The sequence below is a fragment of the Amphiura filiformis genome, chromosome 2 (assembly GCF_039555335.1).
Source record: "Amphiura filiformis chromosome 2, Afil_fr2py, whole genome shotgun sequence".
NCBI lineage: Eukaryota > Metazoa > Echinodermata > Ophiuroidea > Amphilepidida > Amphiuridae > Amphiura > Amphiura filiformis.
In genome coordinates, this window is record NC_092629.1 from 54,012,879 (window position 1) to 54,037,435 (window position 24,557).

General features: G+C 36.3%; 1 protein-coding gene across 1 annotated transcript; it reads left to right on the forward strand.

Moving 5' to 3' along the window:
- Positions 1-1,544: 1,544 nt before the first annotated feature.
- Positions 1,545-22,675, forward strand: LOC140146384 (uncharacterized). Its single transcript, XM_072168220.1, has 12 exons — positions 1,545-1,679; positions 4,367-4,484; positions 6,463-6,599; positions 7,309-7,443; positions 8,019-8,209; positions 13,790-13,905; positions 16,179-16,432; positions 16,939-17,099; positions 17,692-17,831; positions 18,792-19,047; positions 20,027-20,289; positions 21,958-22,675. Exons 2-11 carry the CDS (start codon positions 4,371-4,373, stop codon positions 20,272-20,274), a joined length of 1,752 nt encoding a protein of 583 aa, XP_072024321.1. The 5' UTR covers positions 1,545-1,679; positions 4,367-4,370; the 3' UTR covers positions 20,275-20,289; positions 21,958-22,675.
- The last annotated feature ends 1,882 nt before the right edge of the window (positions 22,676-24,557 follow it).

Sequence of the window (24,557 nt, forward strand, 5' to 3'; positions counted from 1 at the left end):
ACTTGGTTGGAGATTTTTGTAATAATATGGTCCATATCTCATGTCTGATAGGAAACACAGACCCACTTGCGAATGACTGTTGGTATGATGTATTGGGGTATGTGCTCTAAGTACAGCATGTCTCAAAATGATAAGTGGTAGGGTATCGATTTATACAAGCCCATATGCAGGGCACCCCAGTCCACTTTTCAAGATTAGAAATCTCAAATTAGGGGAAGTGAAATCTATTTTTGCATGCAGGCGATTTCTTTTTGGGAAAAGATCCACATTTTGAAAACTGCTTGAAATATTGCGTACGGGCATGGTGCCATAGTCGATTTTAGATAAATACACTATTATGCTATTAATCATGATATACGCATTCAGTTAAATTCAAACTTATGCAGATGTTAATCACCAGTAAATTATTCAATAAATGACCATAATGTTATCGAATGCAACATATCTTGGCATAATTATAATTATAATTTTTGAAAGATTGGGATCTACCGTTTATTGATCGTACTGTGAATTTTGTGTAGAATTTTGACCGGGAGCTTTGTCCCCAACACTCAATCATACTTGCCATCCATTTGTTATCAATCCAATCTAACCGCAAGCACCAAGAATGGAAGTACAAGACATACTTGCACGCACTAAGTGAGAGTGAAATCCACAGATGATTATGTAGTAATAGTGGCCATGGAACGTACCCGGAAGATTTCGATCATGCGGACATGCGAACAAATTACAAGTCAGATCCATTAAAATATGCATTACATCATGGCTAATTTTAGTAGTCCAGTTTTCCGCACGGTTTTTCAATAGACGCATGTGTTTAGCATTTTAACCATATTCCACTTGAGGATCTAGCAAACAGAGGGAGTATGATCACAAAAAAGACCAGATATGGAACATCTATCAATAATTGTGCACACTCGTTACTACAAATCGGTGTTCCGTGTAAACATGTAATAACCAGAGTCTGCAGGTTCTCGGAAGATTTCAATCTTCCGAGTACGTAATTTAAGAATCGGCAAATGTACTTCAGCGAAGTCTAGGATACATACCACTACGTAACAAAAACATTCTTCATAACAATGAATTGCGGGTATTTGGGGATACACGAATCTTGCAGCATGTGCTTTACAAGATATAATTTTCTAAATCATTTTACTGTTCAAATGAAATTGCAAGTTAAAACTATACTGTAAAGTGGATATTTTTGCATGATTAATCTTTCACGCTTTGCCAAATTTGAACTGTTTCCATTGTTTTAAATTTTCGATTCTACGTTTCTTTATATTAACTTATACGATAAAAGGTGTACTATATATTCGTGCGTTGTCATTTTTGCGGTAGAAATTTGTAATGCGAAAAAGTGTGAAAGTAAATATATCGTAAAAAAAAAAATCCACTTTTACAATAATGTGTGGGTGCTTCTCTTCTTGGGACGCTCTGTAATGTGCCTATTCGTTCCACTTGTTTGGGCATCTGTGCAATGATTAATAACTACCCATAGCGGCCATAATTGCTTGTCATTCTTAACCTTTTAATTTATTGCACACAATTTTAATCTATCTGTTCGGGATAAAAACAATGTGTCATAAAGATTCATCTTAAACAGATTTGACACAGAGGTACGACGTGATTGTCGTACTTTTATGAATCGGCTTGTAACAACTCGTGCAGAAGAATAGGTAAGTCGTAATACAATGTCATTTTGTACAATAAGGCACTGCTAATTTCTTAACCAAAGATTTTATGTATCGACTGTATGCAATGGGACAGGTGTTATATTAGTAATGTTAAAAGGACACTCTTCAGTTCTTCTAAAAGATGTTAACAGGGCATCAATATTATGTGGATTAGGCTAAAGCCTAAATAGACGATTTAAAACTGGCATTTCGTGATCCACAGCCTCATCCCCCCACTTTTCTCAAAAAAAGTTGAGATTTTTACATCACTGGAAACCTCTGGCTACATAATGTTTATGTACAAAATATTTCTTGCAGATTAATTCGTTTAGCAAAGATATCGTGAAATTTGAATTTCGGTCTGGTATACCAGAACGAAATTACAACTCATTGTCTATGGAGCAGTGTAATACACATAATTATGCATAACTCGCAAACGCAAAATCGGAATCAACTGAAATTTTGGGAATAAGCTTTTTCCGTGGATATCTACTGAAAAATGTCATAAAAAGAGGATGCTAGGATCACGAAATACTCAAAAGTCAAATTGTAATTTGGTTATATTTTTGCCAAATATTATAAAATGTTATTAGTAGCAACTATAAGGACATTTTGTTGGTCATTTTAAGTTTTTTTAAGTAAAAAACAACTCCTTTAATATCGTAGCCGCTTAACTTGTGGTGTTCTAAATGGGGATTAAACGTATTTTATTCAAACTTATTCCGATGGCCTAGAAACGCAATGAATTTGGCTGAATCCAATTAGGTGTAAGTTGGGATATGTATAAACATTATGATAAAAAAAATCAGGTTTGAAAAAAATGACCAAATTCATTTTAACGGCTCTGGTAGCAGCAACGTTTGAGAGCACATCAGATATATCGAATTGCACTCTGATTTGAATTTTTTGAAATTCGTAAATTTTATGACAGATTATTAAAATTTGACAGTCATCGAAGTAAACTTTATAAATCGAATGATATGTATATATCATTAGATTTATAAAAGTTTACTTCGAGGACTGTTAAATATCAAAAATATCAATTTTTAATCATTTGCCATTAAATGTGTATTATATCGTAAATTAAAAAAACATTAGACCCAGTTTTAACCAATTTATCAGTGGGAGCTGGTAGCCTAATGGATAGAGCGTCCGTCTAGAGATTGGAATGTCGTGGGTTCGAATCCCATTCCGGCACATTCCCTTGCTTTTTTTTTCAAGTTGGGTTGTGTGCCGGTCGGGATTTGCGTTTATTTGTAACACTTTGGGTTAGTAAACTGTTCTTTCTTTCTTATTATTCATATTCAGTTTCCTCTTGTAGCGTGCAATCGTTCCCCATTGTGTTTATTTGTTCTTGTGCAGGATGCATAGCCCCATTACCTACTTTACTTGTATTATGCTGGGGAAATGATTAAGCATTAGTAATGATCTCCTGTACTTGTGCACTTGCGCAATATTTATTTGTGCGCATTGCATACCTCGACTGCTTACATTAGACCCAGTTTTAACCACCGTTTATCAGTGGGAGCTAGTAGCCTAATGGATAGAGCGTCCGTCTAGCCGGATCGGAAGGTCGTGGGTTCGAAACCTATGCCGGCACATTCCCTTGCTTTTTTCAGATTTGGTTGTGTGCCGGTCGGGATATGTGTTTATTTGAATTGTTGTCTTGTTGATTTGTAACACTTTGGGTTGGTAAACTGTTCTTTTTTTCTTATTGATTATATTCAGTTTCTTCTTGTAGCGAGCAATCGTTCCCCATTGTGTTTGTTTGTTCTTGTGCAGGATGCGTAGACCCATTAGCTACTTTACTTATATTATGTTGGGGAACCTATTACGCACCAGTAATGATCTCCTGTACTAATATTTATTTGTGTGTATTGTATATCTGTACTGCTTACATTAAACCCAGTTTTAACCACCGTTTCAGTGGGAGCTGGTAGCCTAATGGATAGAGCGTCCGCCTAGAGATCGGAAGGTCGTGAGTTCGAATCCCATGCCGGCACATTCCCTTGCTTTTTTTTCAAGTTCGGTTGTGTGCTGGTCGAGATTTTTATTTATTTGTTGTCTTGTTAAATTGTAACACTTTGGTTTGGTAAACTGTTTGGCAATCGTTCCCCAATTGTTTATTTGTTCTTGTGCAGGATGCGTAGCCCCATTACCTACTTTATTTATGGCTTACGTAGACAAAACATTTCGAAAACTGGACGTTGACTGTACACTCTCATGGATATTGATTGACAACATTGTCCAATTATGTCAGCGCTCAAATCAGACACAATAGAATAATAAACCACGCAGTGCGTTGCTCATCATCACATTCCATCGATTTACTACAGAATATAGCGTATGCTCAACACATGATTTAATATTCTGAACCTGTTAACTAATATATTTTTGTACTGAATTTTTACGATACGTGAATAACGTCATGTAGGAAGCAAAATGGCCGCTAATGGCGCCTATTGTCTAGACCTAGGATACGTCATTAGAATCGTGACGTAATTCAACTCACGTTTCCCTAATCAAGTTCCCTGGTAAAGACACCATTAGGTAAATACATTCTTTAAGTCATACTTCGCGGCCATGAATTTTGGTTTTATGTATTCAGAAAATAAGTTTTACAGCCTTGGATTGCGTGGAATAGTAGTACATTACATTTCGTATTTTCATGATATCTTGTTTTCTTGAAGAAACATGTCGTTATCAGTAGTGGCAATTGCTTTACTGCTTGGAGTAGCAGCCCCTGTCTATGGTCATCATTTTCGGGGTGGGTCGTTCCATTGGAGACCACTAGATGAGCCGAATCAGGTAGGTAGGTAGATAAACATAAGGTACACCACTGTTTGACTCTGGATTTATTTTGACATGATGAAATAGGATCATGCAAATAGCGAAGGACTTGTGTTTGTCTTTTTTTTTTTTTTGGAGTTAGTCACTTCAGGGTGAATTGATTAAAGACCATTTCAGTGATCCCACCGAAAGTGCCAACAAATGTTTATAAATTGCCGAAAAGTGAAGGATAAGTAATTAAAATTGTCATTAGGTATTTTTAAAATGAAAAAAAAAATGGCAACAAAATTAGGAAAACAGCAGTGTTGTCAAAGTTGAGACCCCATTCAAATACATGTAGCTAATTTATATACTCCCAGCATATGGTCAGTATATAAATTACATATTAAATGTAAATGCCTTATTTTGTCTGAAATACACGGGTTCGAATGAACCACTAGCAGGCTATGCACATCTATAACAAAGGTACAAAAATCTGAATTTTGATGATTTTTACGATTTTTCGGATGAGCAAATCACAGAATGGACCTTTAATGCAGCTGTAAGGTCGACCCTTCATGAAATTATTTCGCGTAAGCTAATTCTAACCCTAACCATAACCCTATCCCTAACTTCGTGTATAATTACATGAAGAAATAACCAATAATCATGTTATTAGCCATTTATTTGGTCGCAAATTTATTCTGGATTTGGACTCTAAAAGGGGAACATTTATCAAAATTACATTGCAAAACATTTTTGCAATGTAATACAAACAGAAATAAAATATGTTTCACTTTTCCCAATAATGGAATTTCCTTCACGTTAGGGGCCTTAATATATGTTAATATTTAATACGATATATTATCGGATGAAATGTTAGTTGTCCTATCTTTACAAACAGTAAAATAGAACAGAAGATTAAAAACACGTATTTACCAAAATTGCGTTTGATTAAAAATTATTGTTACTCATAAAGTTTCGTAAAATAAAGAGTCACTGGGGTCATGACCCCAATATTATGGTGAGTTTGATCGAACGCCGACAGTTAAACAGCAAAATGTTCTTTTAAAGTGGTGATAGCATAAATTTTATGATTTTAGACCCTCCCAGTGCTGTTGGGTTGTAACATTATTTAACTTGAAAATCAAAACTTTTAATTTTCTACTTTAGTCTTGGGTAATGATGATTAATTAAATTTATTAAATTCATATTACCTGAAATTGTGCTTTATTTATGATGCTACTTTTTCTTCATTCGCATATTAATCTACTTATTTCTCTATTTATTCACACAAATTATTGATTATGTAGAAATTTAGGGATTTAATCATTTTGATTAAAACTTATTGGTTCGTGATTTAGGCATCTGTATGGTGCTTTTCATATCATTTATCATTTTTAATAAATCTTCACCTCCAATATGTAAATTAGGCTTACAATAAAGTTCGTTAATTATGTAGTAAAATCCAATTTTCTACTCACGGTATTAGACAGTTCCGTCAACCAGGTTGAGGGCATCTACTCTCTAAATCACATGTATGATCCGCTGTTAAGAACTGTGCACCCGAGGAATGAGAAATTTCGCGGGAGAGTAGGCGGATCATCGCATTACTGAAGAAGTCAACCGAACTGGTTGACGAAACTGTCTAATACCGTGAGTAGAAAATTAGATTTGACTACATAATTAACGAACTTTATGACTTTTATACAATCCCGATGCATCTATTCCAAGATGTAGGATTACAATAATTAGAGCCCTCAATGTTCTCATTTAGTAATTAATGACACGTTTTATAGGACCAAACAACAGTGCTCTGACGCAGTCTTTTATCAAGGAGGATATTCTGGAGGTGGTACTTAAACTTTTTTTTTAATGTGATAAACATTATTATCAAAATTGTCTTTTCACTTAAATTATCAATATTCTTAATCGATGTATAGCTTGCCTCAATTTCACGCGTTCTAGTGAAATTTGTTCCATCCCACCTTTACCCATGATTCTTTTACCATTGCAGGTGGAGGTGACATATAACATGGGTTTCAATGGATTTCGGGTAATGGAGCCAGGTGAATGGAAGACAATTGGCCACGATGTTTGCCGTCATGTTGGAACGAATAACCTAAGAACAATAGGCAATCTAATATGTGATGAGTAAGTTTCACTAATGGGTCAACTATTCCGGTCCTTGATTTACTGCTCTTCTACTATGTCTACGCAGGAGGGTGAGAGCTGATAAGGGTAATGTCGCAGCACCCCATGGTTCGACCTGGGATACACGCACCCGCCATTTTGTAATTATTAACGCATGGTCCTTGTTTGTTTCCACGTTAATAGGGTTTCCAACGGATAGTTTGTGGCTAGTCTAAATGAACCTTTGACCATGCGCACTGAATAATAGACCTACATCGTTCTGGCTAAATCAGGAATGTAATGCGTAGATTATCTCAAAAAAATCACCATCATATCGGCCGAAGAAAAGTACTATACTATGTCTTATATTTATTAATTTGGAATCGACAATAGTTTAACAAATCAATGTTTTTACCTACCAGTATTATTACAACTCGTAAATTATATCAGTGAGAGCATTTCAGGGTCTATGGTGAGAGTGTCTGGGTGACCTAATTTACTAAACCTTTAACGTTCCACATATCGTCACGTGATTTCAGTCGCCCATCCCATTTAGTTCAAAATCCCTGGTCTACGCTACTCTTGTACAATCTGTTTGTACTGCCAGACTTTCGTATTGCGTTCTCTGTCGGACGCAATAGTTACCTGCTGTATAATTATATCAATTGTTCAAATAAATCGTTTTTAGATATTAATTTAATATAAACATATTTTATAAATTTCTTTACAGGTGTGTAGGCGGGACACCGTACGATTACGGGTTACTTTGGCATTGCACAGATTTAAACGAGAAAAGTGATTGGGACATGGGTGGTAAAATCTTCCAAGTGACAGTTCCGGCAGACACCAAGAGAGCTGTGATTTAGTACGTATTTACTGCTTTCGATCATTTTAAGAAACACGAGTAACATTGTGGCATTAAAACACTATATCAGGATCGTTCTCTAAATTGAACCTAATATTACACGGGTTATAAGTTTATTGAGAAATCTGGGCACCATATATAGGTAGCAGTCGTGGGTTGGGGGGGGCTTGTCCCATCCACATTTCTCCATAGATGACACCCCCACCTAAAATCCTAATAGAAAAAATTGATAAAAAGAAAAAAAAAGAAGATATAGCAATAATTGTCACGTGCATCGTCCTTTTTAGCCCGCTTTGACAAATGTGTTTGGACCAAAATAGAGCTACGCGTTTCGCAGTGGGCTATTAATTGGCAAAATTAATCTTCAATATGCTGCTAAAGTCTGGATTTGAAACTCTTTAACGCGTTATTACGCAAAATGATGTATTCTAAAAAATAATCCTAATAGATAGTTCTATATGTAACAGCTGGACTTGTTTTTCTTGATAAGGAGAAAGAGCGAGAGTATGAGACTTAAAAATGGAAGCATTATTATTATTATTTTTGTTTTAACTTTCTCTCACTTTTATTTTAAGTTACCAAGTTTGTTGCTGGGTCAACCCAATTCAAAACGTCTGGCCGCATACGCAACTAGGATGGCGAATGAATACTGAAATTGACCTCAACCCACGACTTGATAACGGACTGATAAATTCATCACCCATCACATCTCCCATACCATTACAACTGTTTCATACTAGATGCAAATACTGGCTGGAAATACCAGGTACGTGATGTTGTCTGTAGAAAACTAATGAGTGAATGCTCCTGAATGAATAGTAGGCTTACAGTTTGTTCACACTGAAGTACAAAGTGACAACGCGCGCGTATACAGCGCGTTAACAGTGCGTAGTGCTCTGTTGCAGGTATGCGTGTCTTCAAAGTCGGCACAATGTGTGGGGGTGCGTCTGTACGTTGTACTTCAGAGTTGACAGATTGTAGTTGTAAACATAATTTTGCAAAGAATTCTAAGTCTGGAACTTTGTGCAACTTTGCTACGTTGCGTCGGGAACCACCAGACTTCATCAGGCAATTGCACGCTGGACTGGTCACGTAAATTCATCTCATTATCTTGGTCGGGCTGACGTCACAAAGGGGAAATAGCCTTGTAAAACCAGTGTGCGCATGCGCAGTTCCCCTTTCTCGAGTTGATTGCTATGCGCGCACTTGTGTAAAGGGGACGAAGGGGACAATGTTCCCGGATGTCCGACCGAGTGAATGCCCGTTCCCATGCTATCAAGACGATATCTAGCCGTCTGTCACGTGACCAGTCCAGCAGGCTATGTGCTGGGTGAAATCTGGTGACCCCAGACACAAGTTACAAAACGTAAGTTCCAGTTTTAAAATTAAAATTACTCCACCGAAGTTACCCCAGGGTAATTTGTCATTTTACCACAGCAAAGTTAGCTATTTTAAGAAGTTCGAATTAAGGAAAGGAAGAAGATGACGAAGAAAGGCCATGGCTATTGTAGAAAAAATATATTTCAATCTCTTGGCTCTTAAAACTATAGTGGTGATATTTTTCAATTAATATACTGCTGCATGAAAGGAAGTGTTAGATTTAAACTCTCAGTCAGTGTTGTTGATGCGTGCCAATCGAAAATCGAAAACATTGTTTTGAAAATATAAAACGTTTACACATTAGAGAATGAATTTGGAGAAAACCTTCTGATAATTACAAACACTCGCTGAGCAGCAAGACCTTCCTCTAAGATTTTAATCCGATAAGCTGATTATCTATTTGTTTTCATGAATTGGAAGACATTCTTTGCTGTATTACTGAGCTCAATCATCTGAATTCAAATTCGTTTCCTAATGAGAACATTAAATATAAATGCAATAACATTAAACAAATTTGAAAATGCGTTCTCAATATTTTTTCTTGTGGTATCCATCATACTTATTCAAAGCCCAGCATTATTGAAGAAATTACCACATTGTATTAATTTTGCTTTTTATGTTGGTAATAATTACTATAATATATTTTTGTAAATATTGTAGAGCACTTTCCCAGATGCCATGAAATTGCGTATAAAGCGTTGTTGCATTATTATGTAAGAAAGGTAATAAAGCTAACACACAAGTGGAATGGTGCGGCTTCTATAAATCGAGCTCAAGGTTTCATAATATAACGGGTGTCATTTTTCATGCAAGTACCTATAGACTGAATATTTATATATAGTTAATAGAAAAAAGAAAACCAGATGTTGCAATTAAAAGGAAAATAATTCACTAGTTGAAACAACCGATTAATTATAATGTACTTGATAAATCATAATAGACGTTATAAAATACTTGATCAGTGGCTGTGGCATTGGTTTCTGCATGCCGGCTATCACACGGTTGACGGCAGCAACTGCAGCGCGTTTATGTAGCGCGTTCTATATAATTATAATGATACGGGAACGAGAGCGCGGTAAAAAAGTTTCGTTTATTTCAGAAGTAGGGGTGTTTTCATGACAGTTACTTAATTTTGAACTGCGCCGACATCCACTACTTAAAATACTGTCGTCTATCACACGGTACAGTTTGATTGAAGTAAAAATGTGTTATTATTAACCTTGATGAACGCATCCTGATTATACTGATGTGTATTATAATTAATATAGGTTTTCCCGGAGTATTTCGCACTTATATCATTCATATTCATAAAAAGGACAGTTTAAATTCGTCCTAAAAATCGTAGTCGCACAAACTCAAAAGCAATTTCATTATTCGGTCATTGAATTTCATATTTTGATCAGTATATTTCACATTTGTATCATTGGTATTCGTCAAATCTGTGGTCAATTTCGTCTCGCGTGGCGATGGTTTGTGAATCGTAAAAGCAATTTCGTCTTTTGTCATTCATTTTAATACAAATGTCATTTATATTCGTCAGGTGCTAAATGGATGTATAATATGCCTATTTAAAAGGACTGTTCGTTCGTTTTAGTTTATGTTGAAGTTCTTACTCTTAGTTGAAAAGGAAAACCTTAAATAATCCTAAAATTATATAAGAAAATGAAATAAATGCATAAAGATCATAAGAAGAATATAAAGAATAGAGTATTGTTAAAGAATTTTTAAAAAACTACCGTATACATAGAACAATCTGAAGGAATATATAGTAAGCATTTCCAAGCAAACAGGAACATGACCCAAAACATCAAAAAAAGCTCAGAACTTGAAAACTTCAAGTGCTACAAATTTGGTATCGAATGAAAGAGGTTAACATCAGTGTTGAAGGTCTCGAGACCGGTCTCGAGACCAGCTAGGCCTGGTCTTGGTCTCGGTCTTGGTCTCGAGACCTGCTGGTCTCGGTCTTGGTCTCGGTCTCGGCCCTCCTGGTCTCGAGGTCTCGGTCCGAGACCGGGTTCGAGACCGGTAAAATAGCACCATTCTGGTCATTTAGTAGCCCTTAATTCTGCTTAAACAGTTTTCATGAATTGAATCATAAAAGTTAACTAAATCGTCAATCATTCTAATTCTAACCTCAAGACCTACACTCAATTATTTATAATTACATGTAGGCCCAATTATTAATTGTTTAAAATATTGTATAAATTCATCATAAACAAATTCAATCTCAAACTCCAGAAGGACCAGAATCCTGTAGATTATATTTACAGCTCCGTTAAAATCTATTTTAAGCAGCACATTATAGTTTGTTGCATATGCCCAAATAATCGTAATATACATCATTCAAAAAGTAGTAACATTACAGTTAATCCCAGCAAAACATAAATCCTTCTTGGTTTTCTTCATAACATTTTAAAAGACTCGCAATGGTTACCAGATATGTTAAAATGTCCACTTTAGGAAAGGTTATGAAACGTTTTGAAACCGAACAAAACATGTGATTCCCTGACCTCCCCCCCCCCTCCACCTCCTAAATGTTAATGCGTGCGGTACCATTGTTCACTGATTATATTACTTTTAAGTCCGGTCTCGGTCTCGGTCTTGGTCTCGGACCTGCCGGTCTCGGTCTTGGTCTCGGTCTCGGACCAGCCGGTCTCGGTCTTGGTCTCGGTCTCGGACTGCCTGGTCTCGGTCTCGGTCTTTGTCTCGGATAGGCCGGTCTCGACTACAACACTGGTTAACATGCTCTTTAAATTGAGTCGTCTTACATGTTTACCATAAACATTCTTAGAAAAGCCTGTTTTGGGCATTTTTTTTTTGAGTGAAATAAGACATATATTTTGGATCTCTTTTGCACATAAGGTTGCTTAAAAATGTTTTGTACTTATATCAGTTTCAAGAATAATCTTTAACATGCTTATATTTGTAACAATTTATTGGATTAAAAAGGTAAAAAGAAATTAAAGCCTATAATGGCACATAAGCATAAGTAAAAGATAAAATATATTTAAAAATATTCAAAACAAAACAGACCTAAAAGAAACCCCCAAAATGAACGCTAGATTAACATGTATTTATGCCTATATGAGACGAAATTAAATGAAACGATAATGAATTTCAATGACAAATGACGAATTTGCTTTTGCAAAAGGGATCGCTACGCATTTTCAGACGAAATTGACCTGCAATTTGACGAAAATCAATGTCACAAACACGAAATTTAATGCTACAATGTTGAAATCTAATGGCACAATAGCGAAATTGAACTGGAGTTTCTTGCTCGAAGATTTTTCGGGACGAAATTGAAATGTCTTTTGTATGAAAATCAATGACACAAGTACGAAATACTCTGGGAAAACCTATAGTAAAATGGTCATAAAGAGTTTATATAATTAGTGACAGTAAAAGTAAGTATACTTATGTTATTGAATGCAACATATCTTGAATAATGGCTCACTTTAATACTGAACAATACTGATTTTGGAATTTACCAGTTTATTCGCGAAAGCCCGAGTAAAATAAAATCCTTGGGAAGCTAATAAACAGAGGGAGTACGGTGACTAAAAAGATCAGATGTGAAAATCTATCAATTGCACACAAATTAATACAATCAGAGTTTTATTATTAAATGTAATAGCCAGAATATGCAAAATGGGCAAGTGGACTACGGAGAAGTCTAGGTACAGGATTGCAAAAAAAAAAAAAAAAATTAGTATCGTTACCTCTCTAAATATTATGACGTAGAATTACAGACTTGACATTTAATATGGAATATTTTTTCACAAAATTTCAAGACTGGTCTGGACGGAGTAAATATATATTAGGGTGTGTCGGGAGATGGTGTAAAATAATTGTCTGATAGATAATGTGCTTTCCATAAGTTTACATAATGGTGCTCATAATGTAGTGAAATTGCCTAAAATGGCGGGTTTAGGGAGGCTGAATTTGAGCTTTGTGGGGGACACAATTTCGGACTTTATGCAACATTTTTCAGTTAATATCAAATTTATAGGGGTTTGAGGTGATATTTCTTAAACTTCGTCAGCAACTGGCATTCATCACAGCTGAAATACACTTGCAATGTACCAATTTTTCGAACATGGGAGGAGCTTAAAAATAGGGCTCTTAAAAGTGGTACGTACTCAGAAAGTTTGAATGGCCCCACTGGGGTCAAATGTTTTAAACTTACGGAACAAAACAACTGCGCGGATTCCTTGTTGTCCAATGAACTCACGTTGTTTCTTTGTGTACAGTACGTTTATAAAATTTGGCCCCAGGGGGCCATTCAGACTTCCTGAGTGCGTACCACTTTTAAAGCCATATTTTAAAAGCTCCTCCACTTTCAAAACTGGTAGATTACAAGTGCATTTCAGTTCTGACGAACACTTATTGGTGTTTAGGTTCAGTAAATATCGCCTCAAACCAGGGGCTATTTTAACGTACCTCACTGTCACGATCGTGCAATGAGATAAAAGTGTTGATGAAGTAGAGTGCGTTTCAAAAATAAAAAAATTGACATTTTTACCTGAATGTGACCATAAGAAAGGCTCTACCATTGTCTACTATTAAAGCATATCTTCTCGGATTGTTAATTGTCACTGCACGAATATTTTATCTCGTCACGTACGTGACAGTGAGGCACGTTAAAATAGCCCCTGCCTCAAACCTCAATAAATTTGATAATATCAGAATAATGCTGCTCAAATTCAGAAATTCTACCCCCACAAAAATCAAATTCAGTCTCCTTAAATCCGCCATTTTAGGCTAATTCACTACATTATGAGCGCCATAATGTAAACTAATGGAAAGTACATTTACACCATCTCCCGGCACACCCCAAATAGTATTTAGCCCGTGCGGTTTATGCAGACCCCTACCAGACCAGTCTTGGAATTTTGCGAAAAAATATTCCATATTAAATGTCAAGTCTGTATAATGCAGAAGTAACTCGTATATTTTTACACAGTTACTGATCCTGATGACGATGCGTATCGTTGCCGGTACACTAACGCCTCTCTGGGTGAATGTTATGAGGGTTATAAGAACACCATGTGCGGAGAGCTTGATTATATAACAATATACGTAAGTAAAACGAAATATGTGGATTCAATAAAGCCTAACCTACGTCACCACTGCACAGCTACGATCAATCAAAATCAAGATTTTGACAGTTTCGGAATAATCATATTGTTTCATCAACCGTGGAAATGCCAAACGTTAAAGCAATATGACATTTAACATGAGGTAATATAGAGGATTATTAGTGTGTCTTTCTACGAAGCATTTAAATATAGTTTCTGTACATAAGAATAAAGGTTGTGGCACAGAGGCACAGAGGCTAATTTTGTTAGCGTCTTACCGCAGCGGGTCTGCAGCGTCTTCCATTTTTATTTAAATTGGAGCATTTCAAAATTGTGACCCGTTATGATTGCCCTTTGGAAATTTGAATATAGGAATTCAAAACCCACCCAAGTCCATAGGAAGTGATTTTGAGAAAAAACAAAACAACAACATGTCTATCATTTTAATTCCTTCAGTTAGATTTACCTGGTCAATATGATAGGTTTTACGTGTAAATGAGTGGGTTAAACAGTATTAGGTATGACGATTAGCATTTCAGGGACTTCGTGGGGATTCATTTTAAATGCTGTACTTGGGTGTTTTTTTGAATCATATACAAAGACAACAATGTTGGATTGAGATTACCACTAGTAAGATAATACAAAATAAAGCACGCGGGTATGTATAATGTTGATAAGCATACTGCCATGTAATATAAACCACACAATTTCCTTGATTAAACCCATTTTTTTTTTTTCAAAAGTCACTCTCCAGCAATGAATGTGTTACAAGTGGACTTTTATACATACTGGATTTTAATTAATGTGTAACAAGACTGGATTTGGGTGGTTCTTTCATATGTGCTATTTTTCACATGCTCAATAGACACAGAGGATGAATTTGACATACATATGACAGGCCTATGTATAGCAACAATTTCCCATGCTTAACCCTATTTGGCCAAAGTATGGACTTGGGTGGGTTTTGTATTCATATATTAATTTGATACTGGTTGTAATTCTTGTGTCCAGACGTACAGTTTGATATGCATTACCGCAATCCCCTGTATTATGAATTTAAACCCCTCCTGGAGTTAGTCCACCGTTAGCAACCATCAATCCTTCCACTGGTCTCGCGGCCAAGAATACCCTAAATAAGACCCTACTACGTTACTGATGACATCAGGGCGGGCCACACACAGAGGCCCATGGGGTTTACCTAAAAGGTGAATCACGATGATCAGTATCTTAAACTTTTATCGATCAGCGAGTTTATACGTTGATCCCTCAAATGATATTCAATTAAATAAATATCACCTAGAACGCTACTCACCATCCCTTGTTGTTATGCATAGTCGTACTAAAGGTCGATCGATACAATGTTTAAATCAGCACAATTCAGAGATACACCTTTTTGCCACACCTTTTTGCTTTGAAATTAATTTTTTGGTCGGTAAAATAAGATTTTTTTTTTTTTTTTCAATGATATCGGATAAAAAACCTGGTGCTTTAAAAAAATCCTGGTGTTAAAATTCGGCATGAAATTCTGTCTTTTAGTCTAAGATGTTTGATTTTTATAGGCCTCAACTTCGCCCGTGAGCTTTTTCTGGAATAAAGTTTCTTGCGTTTCAAACTAATATAGTTTGCTAAAGAAAAATTTTCCCCACCTCGTGTGGGTCTATATATTATAGTTTTGTCTCATTACTTCATTTCTTATATAACCAGCAGAAATAATCGATATTTCCATTGTGGCTTGCTAAATAACCCATCCATGGGTACATTCGTGAGTTGATTTGACAAAATTGGTAGTCGGAATTGAAAAAAAAAAAAAACCACGAAATTCTGACAAAACTATGAGATATAGCCGGCCCCTATGTGATGTGCTTTAGAACGTGGGAAATATCTTTCATTAACGAATTATGTTACTCTGAAAAATCAAAAACGATGACCCCTCCAAAAAGCTCATGGGGCAAGTTGAAGCCTGTGAAAATCTTACACTAGAAGCCTACATTTCACGCCTAAGTTTAACACTTGTGATTGAAAAAAATATAGAATACCAAGCATTATAGGTATATTTACCGAATAAATGAAAGTTATTGGTTTTCATTTAACCGAGAAAATTAATCATGAAGTGAAAAGGTGTAAGTAAAAATGTTGCTTATTTCAACACCGACTTCGATCATTTCCAATGCCTAATTAAGTGACTGAGTGTGTCTTGTATAACAATAGCCATGGACTAACTAGCGTTCTGAGTGACATTGTCTGTTGAGCAAGTATTGTCTTTTACATTTTTAGCCTAACTGCACGTTACTTTTCGATACATCTGGACCTGTTGGATATTATGCCGTACGAGTAATGATAGAGGATCTTGACCAATATGGCGACCCTTTGAGTAAGGTTTCGCTATCATTTCTCCTGAATGTAAGCTCTGATTCTACCACATGCGAAGTACCGAAAATCATAGAACCGGTAAAAAGTTGCCGAACCGTTCAAGTTAATCAGCACCTTCACATTGATGTTGTGGCACAGGCGGCTACTGCAAGACTACCGTAAGTCAGAGAAAATGTCAGTCCTATTAGTGATTTTAGTGCATCTATCGGGCGACATCATTATTTTAAGTAAAACAACGAGGCGAAGCCGAGTTTTTCTTACGGCAAAAATAATGATGCCGCCCTTTTATATGAGACGATAGATGCACGACAGCGGCTAAAAACAATACCTTTATTCTCATTCTTAATAACACATCAATTCAAATAAAATATCATAACTATTACAAATTTTAATCAAACTAAATCCTGCATTTTACAAGGAATTACATAGGGCTTAAAAATCGATCAGTCCCGTTGTTCCTATGCGCCCCCGATTGGTTCAAATAGCGAGTACGCGTATTGCGTCGATGCACACGTACGCGCTGACCCGTGTGATATCGTGTCAAATCACACGGGTAGGCTAAGAACCAATAAGATTGCAGCAACGTTCTCAAGTATTTAAGAATCTAAATTAATAATACGGTTTAAAAGCCAATTTCCTTTGTTCTCCTTTTTCTATTGAATAGCATCGACCACATCGAGACTAACAAACCGAGAGGTATGATTACATCTGCACTTGCAGATGTTGAAGGTCACTCATTACGTAAGGCAGTCACCCTTAATTGGACGCCCTTAACAGACCAAATTGGTAGACACAACTTGGGCTTCAGTGGTGTTGATGTACGAGGTAAGTTCTCAGTGGAATAATGTGAAAGAGTTTGCGTCTGACGTCATCTGTCAATCAAACTCAGGCAAGGTTTGTTTAAAAGTGTCGTGATGATGAGTTCCTGAAGGCGGCGGTAAAGACAGAACTTAGATTGTAACATCCACCAATTATCTGTGCAGCTCCCAAAATTTCATCGGGGGAAGGAAGCTTGTGATAACCAAACAAAAAATCACCGATCTTTTTAAGCAGGAGGAAACCGGAGATTCCGGAGAAAACCTGCGAGAGCGAGCATGGAATCGGTATAAAGCAGGTGCGATCTGGGTTTGAACCCGGGACCTCAGTGATGCAATGTGAGGGAAGAATCACTGAGCCAACTCGCGCCCCCAACTTTGTTTGACCAACCTTTTTTTATATGGTATGAAAATAATTCCAAAATGTGATAAATTTTCGTCTTTCATAAATATGTGCAGTTTTTATCGATTTGGAAATTATGTTTAAGTTGATATAGTGGACGAAAATTACACTGAAAAGCAAATTTGGCGCTAAGTGACATCTACCTTTCTTTTTGAGTCATACTAAACTAGTTCATGTTTATCCTGTTTATCGGTTTTTAGATTCGCAAGTACTTGGTCTTTCATCACGTTGAACGTGGTCACCGGAGATGAACTATTCCCTATGCCAGAATCGAGCGATCCATCCAGGGATCAGACCAAAACCTCTCTTAAGGAATGGACTATTTCGTTCAATAGGCCGGTAAGAAAAGATGACTTAATTGATAGCAGCAAGTTTGTAAATGCATCTTGACATCATTCTTCCATTGTCATTCAAAGACACAAAATTGAAGACCTGAACGCAAGAAGACCGTAAGTCCACTTGGCCTCTCAACATGTGTACACTAAAGTTGCGTATAGTTTTGTATAGTTTGGTAATGTTTTATACATGTTCAGGGGCCAAAACAAATCTTTCACAACCTTTCATGATGTTTTCACCCTGGAACAAGACTGAACAATCTCAATTGAGCTATGCACACCTCCCTACACTGACCAATGGATTTGACTTGAGTGCACTTGAGTCCAAATATGCACCCCTAAATATCAACCAATAAATCTATAGTTTGGCCAATCACCTAACAAGAAGTTCCCATCTACTGTAGCCAAGTTTATGATTTGATGTGCGGATTTCCACTGGAATAGCCCGTATAGTTCATTTTTTTGGTTAACTAACACTGCCCAGAAGAATTGGTTAATACTTTAAGGTAATACGATGTATTGTTGGTCGAAGCAGCAACAAAAAATGTAGTTCACAGAATCTTGCGAATAGTAGTGGGCTTCAGCAAAAATTGCATTGCTCAATTCATAGCGAGCGTGTAGAAGAATTCAAATATCACATATATACTTTTCTAGGTCCGGTGCACCGGTGGTTCTTGAGTTATGTTGTAAAGAGGACTGAAACAACAACACTTTTGTAAAACGTACATAACTCATTAACAATAATAAATTAAGCAGGTTTTCAAAGTGTATGATTTGTAGAATGTACTTTTGCAAAACACCAAAGTGTTATTTTTCAATAATATATTGATTCAGATAATGAAAATCGATTTTTATGGCTGCTTCGACCATTAATACCTCGTATAACCTTAAGGAGCCTCTAACGTAAAGCTTCAACAAACCATAAATAATTAGTAGTTATCATATTTAAATTGTCCTTATACAGGTTCATCGCCCACCTCAATCAGCGTACATAGTTCTTTTAGATCAATCTGGGAACATCGCTAGCAAGATTGATTCATCTGATCCAAGACAATGCAAGTTTCGAGACAACTTCATAGAGTTTGATGTACATCTGAATGACGCCATCGAAGGCACACAGTCCTTCCGTCTCCAGGTTAATGAAGGCGTTGCTATTGATGAGGAACCTGGAAATTGTGTCATGCAATCAAAAGAAACGGAATGGACGGTTAATATCGAAGGTGAGTCTTGAAGCGAATTATGACCGAATTATAATAATAAGCGAATAATCATTTATAGAAACTTTGCTACAACTGAAAGAGACGTAACTATATAATTTTTCACCCTGATCTGGTAGTGACATCAGTGCGTATGTCATTAGGCGCAAGTTCAAATCACCAGCGGTCGCTAAAAGCGCTGGCGTATACACGCACACGTTATAAGGCGTCGTGTAGATGCCGCGTGAAACAGATGCTTCAACGCGATGACGTCACTGCCACATCAGGGTGAAAAAATGGCAGAGCTTTGGGGCATGCACGTACCTCAGGCCCCTAATTCTTAGTCAGTGAGAGTGGTCTATAACGTACACACATAATCTGATTGGACAATCGCATGATTTTCGGTGTCGTCTATCAGGCGATAGACGACTCACGTCATCATGAGTGTTGATAACGCGTAACACGCTCATAGAGGTGCGCCTATGTATCGCGTTGTATGCGTAGACGAAGTGCGGAATACTCGCACGCGTTATCAGTACGTGCCGGCATCCACTACTCAAAATATTGGACCTGCCTGTCGTCTATCACACAGTAGAGGATAGCCAAAATAAAAACTCCTATTGTTTATTCTCTAATTGAATTTGAAGGGGTTGTCGTCTATAACAAGTCGAAATTCTAAAAGTAGTGTTTTCGAAAAAAATATATGCATGGAGCTCGAGTCTTAATATTGTCGAGAGTACATGGCTGCATCATGTCTGATATTCCATAGTGGCTTATCATTAATTTAAATAATGGAATCGACGATCATTTTAGGTCTAGATTGCTGGATAACTTATAATGATTACTTAAGGGACTTACAATGCATGTCAGTGTACGTGTATTAATACCCCCGTTGATATTCTTAATTGCCGGAAAAAATGAGTAATTAACGACATTAAAGCCTTTCAATTTTCCTCCACTGATGAGTAAGCAGCTAATAAGGATTATGTTTGTTAATATATAGGTAACGAGCCTGCCTTTACCCAGGCACCCATCACCAAACTTGCACCTGTACCTCCCCAAGAACGCCAAAAATGCGCCGAAGGTTATATGAATGTAACGGCGCCAGCACGTATTAAGCCTGGCCAGCAATGTGAAATACGTCCTTTGACGGACCACATCATTGTTCCGACACGAGAAGACACTAAAAAGCCCATCAATATACCTTATGAGATATGCTGCGGAGGAAACTGCAACAAATACAACTGTTAAGTTCACTCTATAATGGTAAGCATCTGGCACATTAACTCTTTCCACGCGGGTGTCAACTGCAAACGACTAGTTTCAAATTTTTATAGAATATCAAAAATTTCATAATTGTACATTTTCATGACAATATTTGGAAACAGCATGAAAAAAAGCATTAAAATAGGTACAAACAAGCATAGTATTGGTGCAGTGGTTCTTGAGATGGCTGTTAATATTTGTATATTAAATGATTATATTTAAATGATCTCAAAACTTGGACTTTTAAACGACTATTAAGTGATTTGCGGAATCAGAACACTATAAAATTCGATTAAAAAAATGGGGGGGGGCATTTAGCATATCGTCAGCCTGCTACGCTAAATGCTTAAGTAGAGCCCGTCCGAGATGTACTACTTCTTTGGACGTGCTATCAAGTTTACAATTCACCTGCTTCAGTTACACATATCGTCAGCCTGCTACGCTAAATGCCTAAGTCATTCTTACATGTTTCTCATTTGCAATTTTGATTTTCTGAGTAATTAACCCATAATTCATCAAATTTCCAGCCGCATTTTTCATTGGACGTGGAATACGTCTCTTTTGATGTATTCCACAAGTTAACATGTTTAACTGAAGCAAGTGAATGGTAAACTTGATAGCACGTCCAAAGAAGTAGTACATCTCGGACGTGCGGACGGGCTCTATTTATCACACTGACTATTACTGCGTCCGGATTTTTTTTGTTATCGCGCGACAATACTGTCGAATTCAGCAAGGCGCTAGCACGTGTCATCTAAGAGAGCAATTTACACTTTCCGAACAGGTTGTTTTACTACATGTTTTATGCAATATACTACGACGAGGGGACGAGATAAGGGCGATTTAAGTGACGAATTAAGTGAGGACTTTGAATTCCCACGCGATAAACTACGAACAGTTTCACAATCGTCGCTGGCGAATTTAAGAGAAAATGGCTAATTGAAACTGACCAGTTTAAGTTATGTGGCGACCTTGACAATATGACGAGCTTAAGAAACGTCTTTGAAAGAGAAAAAATGGTGGGGATAATGGGGAATATTCTTGTTTTTGCCATAATATTTTAGTTTCGAGGGCATACTGCCTTGTTAAGGTTGGTCTGAACCCTGGAATTATGGAAACTGTCGGGCCTCATAACTCCTAAATTGTTGGTCTAAAGTATATAAAAGTATGCATATTTAGAATGGCAAAGACTTGATAAGTTCATCTTTGAGGTCAAATTTGGGCCAAAATGCTCATTTTTGGCCCCAAATTCTAAAAAAACGGTTTTTTGGCCCACCTTTTTATTTGTGCAACCTAAAAAAAAATTCTTGGGCCAAATCTTTTTTTTATTAATTTTTAAAAAATAGATAAAAATATCTAAATATGTATACTTTATATACTTTACACCAACAATTTAGCAATTATGAGGCCCGAAAGTGTCCATAATACCAGGGTTCAGACCAACCTTAAGGTATTTTGAAAGAAGGAATGTCTCAGGTAAATATCGGTTATTTTTTTTAGTTTTGTCTTGTAGTTTTGGCTTTTAACTGAGAGCGCTCTGAATATGAGAACATTCTGTACAAAATTAGTCATTTTCCATAGAAAAATGTGTAATAGTGTTGTTTAACTTCTTGATTTATGTGATCATGTCTGCTTTTAGTAAATTCTTTTTTTTCCTTCAATTTTCAGCTATACAGCCGTTACCGGACATGAATAACCATGCAATCCATGGTAGGAATTAAAGGCAAACAAACAAACATACAAACAAACAGCGTAATGCCAAAACGCTATGTTCATTACTATATAGACTTCGTTAAAGACAGAATACAATTTCACCATAATCGAGGACATAAGCTTCCTGTACTACAAATCGCGTAATAGAGAACAAACCGTCCTTTAATATATTTCTAGTGCCTAGTTCTATCATCTTTTGTTCTCCTATTAGTACAGCTGCTAAGCTAAAGCATTGTGTACTTTTTAGAAGCGTGAGAATTTTCACACATGAAGTACAATGTCCAGTTTTAAGACGTGGAGCCGTTTGGGATTTGACCCTGGTAATCGCTAGAGATCACGAAATGTCATACAGGGGTAACATTTTTAAAATGCTCCAATCTTGTTGACAGATACTAATATACCAGATTATTCATCTTATCACAAGGATTAAAAAATGTATAGTTTGTGTTATCTACAAAAACCTCAATTTTGGATCAAATGTGGTTTTTGTACAATAACTCAATAATAATACAATAATACAATTTTAACAATTAAAAACAAAGATATTAAAAAACCAAACAGGCATGTCTAAAGCTGCAAAGAAGATGCAGAGCGACCAAATATATCTAAAAGAAACTGTAATGATAATACTACTTATGGAAATAAATGTTATGTGGAGTATAGCCTATATGTGATCTTTGGGTTTAACCCTTGGTTGTTGTTTTTTAAAACTATTATTGTATCTAGTATTGAAGCCAATAGTGTCACACTATATATTGGATGCTGACGATTTAAGCTGAATTTATACTCCATCGAGCGACGAGTGATTGGCATTTGATCAAAGGCGCGCGCTTTTCCCAAAGCAACAGAAAGCGTTCTACCTCATTGACCAAAAACCAATCGCTATCTCTCAGCGATGTAGTATAAATTCAGCTTCATATCATGGAGTACATCATCCCAACTGTAGAGAGGATATTGTACAAAATACAAACCAAACATTATTTATTTATTTATTTATTTTTATTTATTTATTTTTTATTTATTTGTTAATTTATATTTATATATTTACTTATTTATTAATTTATTGTATATATTTATTTATTTATTATTTAATAACAGTTTTACAGAACTGTTTCTTGAACTGTTATCATTGGTTTTACTCTAGCTTGGAATTATTATTTATTATTTATATTTTATTTATTAGGTTGTGTGTTTGTTTATTTATTTATTTACTACGTTTATTTAATGTTTTTATCTATTTGGTTACGTTTGACAACAGCGAGACAAACACAGTAGTAAATAAAACACTAAATTGAAGGGTAGCCCTGCATCAAAACGAAAAACAAACAAACAAACAAACCGAAAACAAATCAAATATTTGATTACATTATAGCGGGTTAATTCAGTGCCAAAACATGCCTTTCATTATACAGGCCTTCTTTTGGATGTAATCGAAATCGACTGCAATACACGTGTAGGCATCAGCGTGTTTATAGTGACTATACCGAGTTTTGAGTATACCGTATACGATAGTCCTTTGCATAGCCTATAAACGAATCCATTTTCACGCATTCCTACACCTCAATGGCAGCCATAGCAGCCCCCCTTAAGTCTATCCCACCTGAAATGTGAAATGACGTGGCCTTGTCGGAGATACTAAATTGCATTCCATCACCCGTGTTACACGTAGACTAGACTATGCCATAGTCGAATTTTGAGAAATTTAGAAATAGGCCTATGTTATCAATCTCGATAATATAATGTAATAAATAGTCTATAAGCAATCATTTGTGTCCTGCCTCACTTTTGTTTTTTAAATATTTTTTGAAAGAGGGCTCCCTTCATGCCTACCAGTGATTTTCTAGCAGTCTGTTTTATTTTCATGATTTTGGAGAATTGCTCACGTTAATACTCACGAAAAATACGATTATGGACAAACGATTGCGGTTAAGTCAGTGACGCTACGATGAGAATAAAATTGGCTCCACCCCTTGACCAATCAGAAACAGCGAATAGTTTCCGTCTCGTCCATAATTGTACAGGGGTTCTTGCATTTGGCAAAAGATAATACAATTTATTTAAAGAAAAATCAACGGTGGTACAAATCGATCAAGATTATATTTTGTATTTACTGTGATAAATATCGAATAATAACCCAAATAAATAAGAAATACCTGTATGGAAAAGTCAAATTATACAACGCCAACTATTTGTCATCCCCGTGGGAAAGTGCAGCAATTTATTTGCCAAAATCGATCAGCAGGAGAAAATACCCCTAATTTGCATATAGCATCTATCTTGGCCTGTTTACAGGTATCACGAACCTCACTTGTGTAGTGCACACACGGTGACAAACCCACAACTGAGTGCAAAATATTGGCATGAGACAGGACATTGTTTTTAAAAATAGGCCGGCAAGATCACATCACAACACAATGTTGACTTTTCTGTTATTTTAGGGGGCTGGCATTTTTTTCGGAAGAGGGGGGTCATAGATTTTCGGAAAGAAAAATAGGGGGTCATAAAATATTTGGTGAGATAGTTTGTTTATTTTTAATTCAAAAAGACTGATTTCA